The sequence below is a fragment of the Pristiophorus japonicus genome, chromosome 2 (genome assembly GCF_044704955.1).
Source record: "Pristiophorus japonicus isolate sPriJap1 chromosome 2, sPriJap1.hap1, whole genome shotgun sequence".
Lineage (NCBI taxonomy): Eukaryota > Metazoa > Chordata > Chondrichthyes > Pristiophoridae > Pristiophorus > Pristiophorus japonicus.
The window spans coordinates 76,473,330-76,486,076 of record NC_091978.1 but is presented as its reverse complement, the minus strand read 5'-3'; the positions used below and the strand labels follow the sequence as shown (position 1 = coordinate 76,486,076).

At 43.9% G+C, this 12,747-nt stretch overlaps 1 protein-coding gene across 2 annotated transcripts; it reads right to left on the bottom strand.

Annotated features, from left to right (window-relative positions):
• Nucleotides 1–2,011: 2,011 nt before the first annotated feature.
• rpp25l (ribonuclease P/MRP 25 subunit-like) lies at nt 2,012–12,702 on the bottom strand. 2 transcript variants are annotated; one of them, XM_070862433.1, is made up of 2 exons: nt 12,580–12,702; nt 2,012–2,695 (listed from the first exon to the last, which is right to left on the bottom strand). In XM_070862433.1, exon 2 carries the CDS (start codon nt 2,650–2,652, stop codon nt 2,101–2,103), a length of 552 nt encoding a protein of 183 aa, XP_070718534.1. In that variant the 5' UTR covers nt 2,653–2,695; nt 12,580–12,702; the 3' UTR covers nt 2,012–2,100. The 2 variants fall into 2 exon arrangements, with proteins under 2 accessions (XP_070718534.1, XP_070718537.1); XM_070862436.1 differs by having other exon boundaries at nt 2,012–2,665.
• Nucleotides 12,703–12,747: the final 45 nt, after the last annotated feature.

Sequence of the window (12,747 nt, the reverse complement as noted above, 5' to 3'; positions counted from 1 at the left end):
TATGAATATTCAGGTAGTACCCTGGGATAGAAAGGCACAGTGCAAGAGACTTCCACGGCTATTAAAAACAGAACGGCAATGTGCTCACATTACCCGTTCATCACTGCATCTGACAAAATGTTAGAATTTAACACAGCTGCCAAAAACAGTTGTTTTGTTGCCTTATGTCCTGCAGATGTTATCATTTAAAATCAAGATGCTGAGCAGTGTTTTGTTACAAATGGAACTGACCTCTGCTCATATTCCCTCCCCTAGTCTTGGCTCACATTCAGTAAGGAAAGAGCAGAGTACATCATCAAAGCATGATGTTCAGCATCTGAATTTAAATTAGAAAATGTAAACGGTGACAGGAATGTAATGCATTAAATGCACACATTTTGAAACATCCTTTGGTGCAAGCATGTATTGTCAAAAACAATTATTGGGAATGCAGCTTTAAGAATTTGCTGACGAAATGCTGATTGATTCCAATAAAATATTTTCGATGATTTAAATCAAATAGATGGTTAGAAACACCATTTCAATGAATTCAAGCTCACACTCAATGAATTGGGAGGTATTTTGTACATATTTTTTGCAAGGCTCCACCATATACAAAGAGCTGCTTTATTTGCATATGAAAGTGAATACTTTTGCTGTATATAACTCGTAGCTATTATCTTTTGAAGTAAAGGAACAATTGATCTATCAAAGCTTTAGTTGCAACTCATCCCAGTGCATAACATGTGGTAACATCAGCCTTTCAATTTATTGCAATCACAGCAAGCTGGCAAAGTACAGCAAAATTCAGTGAATGGTGAAATACCCAGCAACAGCAACTCTACATTTGTCCTAAACAAATGCTCCTCCAATGGCTCAGATGATAACTACACTCACTCCATAGTATCCAACTAAGCCAGAGAGCTCAGAAAGGTTATAGGTTTATTCTCTAATCTCTGTTGTGTTTGATGATCTCAGTCAGGCCAGCAGTAGAGGTGCTACTCTTGACCTCATTGGTCCTGGGTTATGCAGTAGGAAGAGGGAAATCAAAGGTGGTTTGCATTCCTGATTGCTATTCAGTGAATCATGCTCGAACGTTCCCGTATCTGAATGTCAGGGGAGGATAGGATCAGGACTTATTGTGAAAATCTGATTGAATAGCTTGCTGTCACTCAGTTTATACATGAATGACCATTTGGACGAAGCTACTGGAAAGAACATAATGATCCGATTTCATGGAGGTAATGACAGCAAATCTGTCAGCCTTCGCAGTCATTACCTCTCTGAATGGCCACAACTTCAGGATTTAGCGCATGCACAGATAAACGCAGAAAACCTGAATTTGCAGTCAGTCCCAGCTCCGCCACAGGCTGTGCTATGGAACTCCCCGTAGCCGACAACCAGTGAAATCAGTTGAACTGACAAAACGTTTCCTTTTCTGCTCTAATATCGCCATTTAAAAAAAAACATTAAAACTTAAGCTTTGTTGAAAGATGTGTAACTGGGTTTTTAACAGCGTATTGACTGAACAATCGTTCTGGCCTGAAAAACAAATTTTATATTTATCAAGTGTCTCCATTATAAGGAAGACTAGATTTTTAAAATACTAAAAAAGTATTTTTTTTAAGTTTAAGATATTTCAGCTTCTACCTTAACACCATGTGTATGTCCCAATCTTTATCTTGCTCTTTGTAAAATGTTTTAAAAAGTAAATGATAAAGCTGCTTTTTATTTCCTGGTTTTCTGCCGGTGAGAATTCTTCAATGTGATTGGCTGCTTAGACAGCTTGATGACATCACTACTGCTGTATGCTGGAGATCCCCTGTAAACAACGTTACAATCAAATTAACACAATCAAATTAACATAGAGAAAGCTAAAGATTTTGCCACAGAGATTGGGAGATCTCTGCAGACAGCTTTCTTTGAAGTCAGCCGGTGATCGCCACTGCTTCGATGCTGTCTGCAAATTCTGGGCCATTGTCTTCATAAAAGGAAGGAATAAAATTATAGTGGGCGGCAAAACAGAAGAAGCTACTTGGTGAGATTTTAATTTGAAAAAAGTTACAGTATAAGCATTAAACAGTAACATTTCTCGAATGCTTGATTATTATATTTTCACCCTCAACTTCTGGATTTCTTTGGTCTTTCTCCTCTTCCAGATCCAGGATGTTTGGCCCCTTTGCCCATCCCTTCTCCTTGTCTTTTTTTCCTTTGAGCCAGTGCCTCCTCTTTTAAAGAATGTATCCACAAAGCATCAAAGGACCCAGGAGCCTGGTAACCTGGCTCATTTGTATGCAGAACGTCTTTGGACAACAGAACGCAAATGGCAGGAAGGTTTCTTTTTACAGTTAAACTATCTAACCCTGCCTCAGCTACAATGGGCTCCCAGAGTTCCTCAACTTGCTTATAAAACAGTTTGGTAATTTGATGGAGGCCTTTTAATCTTCTCTTCATGATTTCCACACACGTGATTGCTTTGCTGACTGCTTTCCCAGTGCCAGTGAAAAGGATTTCTCTGGTACTGGCTGATTCCATCTTTCCGATAGCGTATCCCATGAGATTCCTTATTTTGCTGCCTTCCTTCACTTTCATTTCAATAATATCTTTTGGAAGATTGTTGATTGGCTGCGGACAAGCCAGTTCTGTTATTTTTGTTTTCTGGTAATTTTCCATTTTAAGAAACTTCCTGTAATTCCGAACAGATGAAAATCAGAACCTGCAATTATAAATGTATAAATCTGTGAAACTGAGAATCAGTAGAATCCAGTTAGTCTGTCATTCTAGTTTATTGTAAAATCATCAATAATAATAATCCATGTTATTTCCCCTCTGAAGGCACAGACAACCCTCCAGTAGCTCATTCAAGGGACCATTCCACATGTGACAGCAAGTTACTCGACAATGGAGGCATCACAGCCAAGCCTGATTCTGTCCTTACCCGTCATCCACACAGGCACATTCAAGCTGAAGTTAGGAGATAACAATTGGGTGTGGGAACCCAGGCTGATGTTTCCTAACCTAACCTGGGAGACTGAGGGCAACTATAGTATCCACACTGTTGCACCAACTAAGATCAAATATCACAACACTGACTGAAGATTGAATTGGGCTTTCCTGATCTATTGTTCAGGGGCAACCCAGTGGTGCATATATCCATTAAATTAGAGGGTGAAACATTTCAGAGTGAAATTCCACTGTGTGGTACTGAAAGGACACTACTGCAGCAAGAAGTGCTTTGTGTGTATTTTCAATTGTTCACATTATGTCAGCACCACCCAGCCTGTATTTTAAATCTTGTGGATGTCAATTGTACTGCTGTAGTCACTGGGAAATTGCTATTTTCTAACAGCTTTACAACCATTCCATTTCCATGCCATTTACCATTACCATATAGAATCACTAAATTTTACATTCTGTATATGTTATAGAAACAGCGAAACATGAATTGTTCATTTGTCTTAGTTGGTCGCATTGTTGTATCGGACTCAGAATGTCATGTGTCCAAACCCCAGAGAAGAGCAGGGAGTCTCACAGTCTCCTGTTTTAGGTGGTGGTTGAGGGATCCATATTCAGAGAATCTATGGATACCACTGAGTTGGAGGTGGGGCTTGACATGTCAGTGAAGATCAGCAAACAGTATACAGAGTCTATTTTAAAAGATTTTCTGCAAAATACAGCAAACCGAACTCTTGACCAAAACTGCTGAAATATCTCCCAGTGGAGGATAGTTACAAACAAATTATGTGTGTAAAATCAATCCCAGTCACTGACAAAAGTGCGTTCATCAGGCATTATTGACAGGGGAATTAACCAATTATTTCCATTCTAGCCAGGAATAGTCGTGTCACTATATGCAGCCTTAAATATTGGTAAGAACACAGGAGAACTCCGCTGCTCTTCCTCGTAATAGTGCCATGGGATCTTTTTTGTCCACTTGAGGGGGCAGCCAGGATCTCATTTTAATGTCTTAGCCGAAAGACGGCACCTCCGACAGTGCAGCAACTGCTCAGTACTTTACTGGTGTCAGCCAACATGCATGATAGACAGCAGAAGCAGCATAGAGAGCAACGCAATCCCACAACCAACATATCAGATCAAAGCTCTGCAGTCCTGCCACATCCAGTCATGAATGGTGGACGCCAATTAAACAACTAACGGGAGGAGGCGGCACCATGAATCTCCCCACCTGCAATGATAGCGGACCACAGCACGGATGCAAAAGGCAAGCTGAAGTGTTTGCAACAATCTGATCATGGAGATGAGGGGGTTGACTTATAAAGATAGGTTGAGCCTATACTCATTGGAGTTCAGAAGAATGAGAGGTGATCTTATCGAAACATATAAGATAATGAGGGGGCTCGACAAGGTGGATGCAGAGAGGATATTTCCACTCACAGGGGAAACTAAAACTAGGGGGCATAGTCTCAGAATAAGGGGCCGCCCATTTAAAACTGAGATGAGGAGGAATTTCTTCTCTCAGAGGGTTGCAAATCTGTGCAATTCTCTGCCCCAGAGAGCTGTGGAGGCTGGGTCACTGAATATATTTAAGACAGAGATGTAGACAAATTTTTGAGCGATAAGGGAATAAAGGGTTATGGGGAGCAGGTAGGGAAGTGGAGCTGAGTCCATGATCAGATCAGCCATGATCTTATTAAATGGCAGAGCAGGCTTGAGGGGTCAAACGGCCTACTCCTGTTCCTATTTCTTATGTAATCTTCAGCCAGAAATGCTGAGTAGATGATCCATATCAACCTCCTCCTGAGGTCCCCACCATCACAGAAGCCAGTCTTCAGCCAATTCAATTCACTCCACGTGATATCAAGAAATGGCTGAGCGCACTGGATACAGCAAAGGCTATGGGACCCGGCAACATCCCGGCTGCAGTGCTGAACACTTGTGCTCCAGAACAAGCTGCACGTCTCACCATGCTGTTCCAGTACAACTAAAACACTGACACCTACCTGATAAAGTGGAAAATTGCCTAGGTATGTCCTGTCTATAAAAGCAGGACACATCCAAACCAGTAAATTACCACCCGATCAGTCTACTCTCAATCAACAGCAAAGTGATGGAAGGTGTTATCTACAGTGCTATCAAGCGGCACTTACTCACCAATAACCTGCTCACTGACACTTAGTTTGGGTACCGCCAAGACCACTTGGACTCAGATCTCAATGCAGTCTTCGTCCAAACATGAACAAAAGAGCTGAATTCGAGAGGTGAGGTGAGAGTGACTGCCCTTGACATCAAGGCAGTATTTGACCAAGTGTGGCATCAAGGAGCCCTAGTAAAATTAAAGTCAATGGGAATCAAGGGTAAACTCCGTGAAGGAGTTCAGAGTAGAGCGCTTGCTTTGGGAGTCTCGAGTCTGGCATGCGGACAATGTGGCCTGCTCAGCAGAGTTGATCAAGTGTGGTCAGTGCTTCAATGCTGGGGATGTTGGCCTGGATGAGGACACTGATGTTGATGCGTCTGTCCTCCCAGGGGATTTGTAGGATCTTGCAGAGACATTGTTGGTGGTATTTCTCCAGCAACTTGAGGTGTCTACTGTACATGGTCCATGTCTCTGAGCCATACAGGAGGGTGGGCATTACTACAACTCTTTTGTTGCAAAACAAAAATAATTAAATCAAGTGCCCCCTTATTAAAGGGGGGGAACACTCCAAACAGTTTAAATGCTCTTTTTTGCTTTTTTTGTGTTTTTTTTTTTGGGGCATTAAGACCACAAATTATACAAGTGCGGGCATTACTACAGCCCTGTAGACCATGAGCTTGGTGGCAGTTTTGAGGGCCTGGTCTTCAAATGATTCAGCATTCACAGCCCTTTGGGGTAGAGAATTCCATCCCATAATAAAGCAATCTATGCCCACATGCAGCAAGACCTGGAAAACAGTCAGGCTTCGGCTAATAAGTAGCAAGTCACATTCACACCAAACAAGTTCCAGACAATGACTATCTCCAAGAAGAGAAAGTCGAACCATTCCCCTTGACATTCAATGGCATTACCATTGTTGATACCAACTACATCAACATCCTGGGGGTCAGCATTACTTAACTGGACCAGCCACATAAATACAGTGGCAACAAGAGCTGGGTATTCTGTGGCAAGTGACTCCCTCCTGACTCCCCAAAGCCTTTCCACCAACTGCAAGGCACAAGTCAGGAGTGTGATGGAATACTCTCCATTTGCCTGGATGAGTACAGCTCCAATAACAGTCAAGAAGCGCAAATTCATCCAGGACAAAGCAGTCCATTTGATTGGCACCCCATCCACCACCTTAAACATTCACTCCCTCCTCCACCACCGGAGCACCGTGGCTGCAGTCTGTACCATCTACAAGATGCACTGCAGCAACTTGCCAAAGCTTCTTGGATAGCACCTCCCAAACCCACGACTTCTATCACCTAGGACACGGGCAGCAGGTACATAGGAGAACCACCACCTCCATTTTTCCCTCCAAGTCGCACACCATCCTTACTTTCGAATATATCTCCGTTCCTTCATCGTCCCTGTTCAAAATCCTGGAACTCCCTCCCTAACAGCATTGTGGGAGAATGTCCCCTTTAATTTATGGATGCGCGGCCCCTTTAACGGCTGCACAGCATATTCAAATTACCGTGCATGCACAATTTTTCCATTAAAAAGCTGGTGAGCCGACCTTGAGGGATTTCCAGGCCATTGCGCAGCCACAGCTTAACAGGAACATTGCTGTGGGAGAACCTTCACCACAGAGACTGCAGCAGTTCAACGCGGCGGCTCATAGAAACATAGAAAATAGATGCAGGAGTAGACCATTCGGCCCTTGGCCCTTCGAGCCTGCACCACCATTCAATGAGATCATGGCTGATCATTTCCTCAGTACTCCTTTCCTGCTTTCTCTCCATACCCTTGATCCCTTTAAGCATAAGGGCCATATCTAACTCCTTCTTGAATATATCCAATGAACTGGCATCAGCAACACTCTGCAACAGGGAATTCCACAGGTTAACAACTCTGAGTGAAGAAGTTTCTCCTCATCCTAATGGCTTACCCCTTATCCTAAGACTGTGTCCCCTGGTTCGGGACTTCCCCAACATCGGGAACATTCTTCCCGCATCCAACCTGTCCAATCCCGTCAGAATCTTATATGTTTCTATGAGATCCCCTCTCATCCTTCTAAACTCCAGTGTATAAAGGCCCAGTTGATCCAGTCTCTCCTCATATGTCAGTCCAACTATCCCGGGAATCAGTCTGGTGAACCTTTGCTGCACTCCCTCAATAGCAAGAATATCCCTCCTCAGATTAGGAGACCAAAACTGAACACAATATTCCAGGTGAGGCCTCACCAAGGCCCTGTACAACTGCAGTAAGACTTCCCTGCTCCGATACTCAAATCCCCTAGCTATGTAGGCCAACATACCATTTGCCTTCGTCACCGCCTGCTGTACCTGCATGCCAACCTTCAATGACTGATGAACCATGACACCCAGGTCTCGCTGCACCTCCCCTTTTCCTAATCTGCCACCATTCAGATAATATTCTGCCTTTGTGTTTTTGTCCCCAAAGTGGATAACTTCACATTTATCCACATTATACTGCATCTGCCATGTATTTGCCCACTTGCCTAACCTGTCCAAGTCACCCTGCAGCCTCTTAGCGTCCTCAAACTTGGAGATATTACACTCAATTCCCATCTAAATCATTAATGTATAATGTAAAGAGCTGGGGTCCCAGCACTGAGCCCTGTGGCACTCCACTAGTCACTTCCTGCCATTCTGAAAAGGACCCGTTTATCCCGACTCTCTGCTTCCTGTCTGCCAACCAGTTCTCTATCCATGTCAGTACATTACCTCCAATACCATGTGCTTTGATTTTGCACACCAATCTCTTGTGTGGGACCTTGTCAAAAGCTTTTTGAAAGTCCAAATACACCACATCCACTGGTTCTCCCTTGTCTACTCTCCTAGTTACATCCTCAAAAAATCTGTCAAGCATGATTTCCCTTTCATAAATCCATGCTGACTTGGACCCAATCCTGTCACTGCTTTCCAAATGCGCTGCTATTTCATCCTTAATGACTGATTTCAACATTTTCCCCACTACTGATATCAGGCTAACTGGTCTATAATTACCCGTTTTCTCTCTCCCTCCTTTTTTAAATGGTGGTGTTACATTAGCTACCCTTCAGTCCATAGGAACCGATCCAGAGTCGATAGACTGTTGGAAAATGATCACCAATGCATCCACTATTTCTTGGGCCACTTCCTTAAGTACTCTGGGATGTAGACTATCAGGCCCCGGGGATCTATCGGCCTTCAATTCCATCAATTTCCCTAACACAATTTCCCGCCGAATAAGGATATCCTTCAATTCCTCCTTCTCACTAGATCCTCGGTCCCCTAATACATCCGGAAGGTAATTTGTGTATTCCTTCATGAAGGCAGAACCAAAGTATTTGTTCAATTGGTCTGCCATTTCTTTGTTCCCCATTATAAATTCACCCAAATCCGACTGCAAGGGACCTACGTTTGTCTTCGCTAATCTTTTTCTCTTCATATATCTATAGAAGCTTTTGCAGTCAGTGTTTATGTTCCCGGCAAGCTTCCTCTCGTACTCTATTTTCCCCCTCTTAATTAAACCCTTTGTCCTCCTCTGCTGAATTCTAAATTTCTCCCAGTCCTCAGGTTTGCTGCTTTTTCTGGCTAATTTATATGTCTCTTCCTTGGATTTAACTCTATCCTTAATTTCCCTTGTTAGCCACGGTTGAGCCACCTTCCCTGTTTTATTTTTACTCCAGACAGGGATGTACAATTGTTGAAGTTCATCCATATGATCTTTAAAGGTTTGCCATTGCCTATTCACCGTCAACCCTTTAAGTATCATTTGCCAGTCTATTCTAGCCAATTCACCCCTCATACCGTCAAAGTTACCTTTCCTTAAGTTCAGGATCCTCATTTCTGAATTAACTGTGTCACTCTCCATCTTAATAAAGAATTCTACCATGTTATGGTCACTCTTCCCCAAGGGGCCTAGCACAACAAGATTGCTAATTAGTCCCTTATCATTACACATCACCCAGTTTCGGATGGCCAGCTCTCTGGTTGGTTCCTCGACATATTGGTCTAAAAAACCATCCCAAATACACTCCAGGAAATCCTCCTCTACCGCATTACCACCAGTTAGGTTAGCCCAATCAATAAGTAGATTAAAATCGTCCATGATTACTGCCGTACCTTTATTGCACACATCCCTTATTTCTCGTTCGATGCTGTCCCCAACCTCACTACTACTATTTGATGGCCTGTACACAACGACCACTCGCGTTTTATGCCCTTTGGTATTCCGTAGCTCCACCCATACTGATTCCACATCATCCAAGCTAATGTCCTTCCTTACTATTGCATTAATTTCCTCTTTAACCAGCAATACCACCCCACCTCCTTTTCCTTTCTGTCTATCCTTCCTAAATGCTGAATACCCCTGGATGTTGAGTTCCCAGCCTTGGAGCCATGTCTCCGTGATGCCAATCTCATCATATCCATTAACTGCTATCTGCGCAGTTAATTCGTCCACCTTATTCCGAATACTCCTCGCATTGAGGCACAGAGCCTTCAGGCTTGTCTTTTTAACACCCTTTGCCCCTTTAGAATTTTGCTGTAATGTGGCCCTTTATTTTTTTTGTCTTGGGTTTCTCTGCCCTCCACTTTTACTATTCTCCTTTCTATCTTTTGCTTCTGACTCCATTTTATTTCCCTCTGTCTCCCTGCATAGGTTCCCATCCCCCTGCCATATTAGTTTAACTCCTCCCCAACAGCACTAGCAAACGCTCCCCCTAGGACATTGGTTCCGGTCCTGCCCAGGTGCAGACCGTCCGGTTTGTACTGGTCCCACCTCCGCCAGAACCGGTTCCACCTCCGCCAGAACCGGTTCCAATGCCCCAGGAATTTGAATCCCTCCCTTCTGCACCACTGCCCAAGCCACGTATTCATCTGAGCTATCCTGCGATTCCTACTCTGACTAGCACGTGGCACTGGTAGCAATCCTGAGATTACTATTTTTGAGGTCCTACTTTCTCAAGGGCAATTAGGAATGGACAATAAATGTTGGCCTTGCCAGCGGCACTCACATTCAGTGAATGAAATTTAAAAAAAATTGTACTCAAGTCTTTGGAGTGGGAGTGGAACCCACCACCTTATGGCTGAGCTACGGCTATCGCTAAAATAATAGGACAATACTGCCAATGCTGGAAATTTGAAACAAAAACAGAAAATGTTGGAAATATTCCACAGATGCTGCCTGACCTGCTGAGACTGAAACAGAGTTAACGTTTCAAATCATCGACTATTTGTCAGAACTGACAAAAGTTAAAGATGAAACCGGTTTTAAGCACGTAGAGGCACGGAAAGGGGGGTGAGGATGAAAAAACAAAAAGGGAAAGTCTGATAGGCTGAAAGGCAAGAGTGATTAAATGAAAAAAGGGAGCAGTAATGGGACAAGTGAAACAAAAGATTGTTCTAGAAGAGCTGTAAATGGCAACAGCAGAATCATTACCAGCACCTGCTGTCTGAAATAAATGGGAGCAGAGGTTATGGCCTGAAACCATTGAACTCAATGTTGAGTCTGGAAGGCAGTAAAGTGCCTAAACAAAAGTTCCTTCAGCTTCCGTTGAGTTTCATTCGAACAGTATAGGAGGCCAAAAATGGAAGGTCAGAGTGGGAATGGGGCGGAGAATTAAAATGACAGACGACCGGAAGCTCAGGATCATGTTTAACAAAGTGATCATCCAATCTGCGTTTGGTCTCCCCAGTGTAGAGGAGACTGCACAGTGAGCAGCGAATACAGTATATTGAATTGAAAGAAGTTCAAGTAAGTCACTGTTTCACCTGGAAGGAGTGTTTGGGATCCTGGACAGTAGGAAGATAGGACATGAAACTGCAGGTGTTGCATCTCCTGTGCTTGCACAGGAAGGTGGCATGAGAATGGGTGTTCGGGTTATTGAGGAGTGGACCAGAGTGCCATTTACAACTCCTCTAGACCAATATTTTGATACTTTATCTGTCCCATTACCAGCCCCTTTATCTTGCACCATCATCCCCTTTGACATTCAATCTCTCCTGCCTTCCACCCTATCATAGACCTCTCCTCTTGTTCTTTCCTCCCCCTTTCCTGGCCTTTGCACTTAAGAACATAAGAATTAGGAGCAGTAGGCCATACGGACCTATTGAAGAACAACGCTGAAGACTGCAGGAAGATACCAATGTACTGGTCAGGTGGGCAGAAAAGTGGCAAATGGAATTCAATCCAGATTAAGTGTGAGGTAATGCATTTGGGGAGGTCTAACAAGGCAAAGAAATACATATTAAATGGTACAACACTGAAAATAGGTACAAAGGGACCTTGGAGTGCAGGTCCACAGATCCCTGAAGGTAGCAGCCAGGTAGATAAGGTGGTTAAGAAGGCATATGGAATACTTGCCTTTATTAGTCAAGGGATGGAATACAAGAGCAAAGAGGTTATGCTTGAACTGTATAAAACACTAGTTAGGCCACAGCTAGAGTACTGTGTGCAGTTCTGGTCACCACATTACAGGAAAGATGTGATTGCACTGGAAAGGATGCAGAGATTTACAAGAATGGTGCCTGGACTGGAGAATTTTGGCTATGAGGAAAGATTGTAGATGCTGGGTCTGTTTTCTTGCTGCCGTAAATTTGGAACAGAGGAGACTGAGGGAAGACCTGATTGAGGTGTATAAAATTATGAGGGGCCTAGATAGAGTGGATAGGAAGGAAGGACCTGTTTCACTTGGCAGAGGGGTCAACTACCAGGGGACATATATTTAAAGTAATTGGGGGAGATAGAGAAGAGATATGAGACGAAATATATTTACCCAGAGTGGTGGGCGTCTGGAACTCACTGCCTGAAAGGGTGGTAGAGGCAGAAACACTCACCACATTTAAAAAAATACTTGGATGTGCACTTAAAATGTCGTAAACTACAGGGCTACGGACCAAGAACTGGAAAGTGGGATTAGGCTGGATAGCTTAGTCAGCCGGCGTGGACAGGATGGGCCAAAACAGCCTCCTTCCGCGCTGTAAATTTCTATGATTCTATGATACTGCCCCTCGAGCCTGCTCTGCCATTCAATAAGATCGCGGCTGATCTTCACCCTCAACTTAACTTTCCAGCCTGATCCCCATATCCCTTGATTTCCATTAGAATCCAAAAATGTATCTCGGCCTTGAAAATACTCAACAACTCAGCATCCACAGCCCTTTGGGGTAGAGAATTTGAAAAATTCACAAACCTGCGAGCCAAGAAATTCCTCCTCATCTCAGTCTTAAATGGCCAGCCCCTTATCCTGAGTTTATGCCCCCAAGTTCTAGACGGTCCAGCTAGGGGTAGAAACCCCTCAGCATCCACCCTGTCAATCCCCACTCAGAATCCTACTGTTTGGAACCGGTTACATCTCGCCACTTTTGCCAGTTCTGACGAAATGTCGACTGCCTGAAACGTTAACTCTGTTTCTCTTTCCACAGATGCTGCCTGACCCGCAGAGTGTGTGCAACTTTTTGTGTCTCGGTCATGGTGTCCAGTCCGCACATTCAGCCCTGTAGCTTTACCTTTCTTCGGGATAAAAACAGAAAATTCTGGCAGTCTCCGGGCCCGGCCCGGCTCCGCTCCGCTACCGCTGCGGTTACCGCTCACAAACCGGCCATCCTGCTGCCGTAAATCGGCGCACTGTCGTGTCGTGCTGCAACTTGGTCCGCATGCGCACTGCCCGCCCACCC

Excerpts from the sequence above, each read along its gene's own strand:
- rpp25l (XM_070862433.1), bottom strand. The coding sequence starts at position 2,652 with ATGGAAAATTACCAGAAAACAAAAATAACAGAACTGGCTTGTCCGCAG.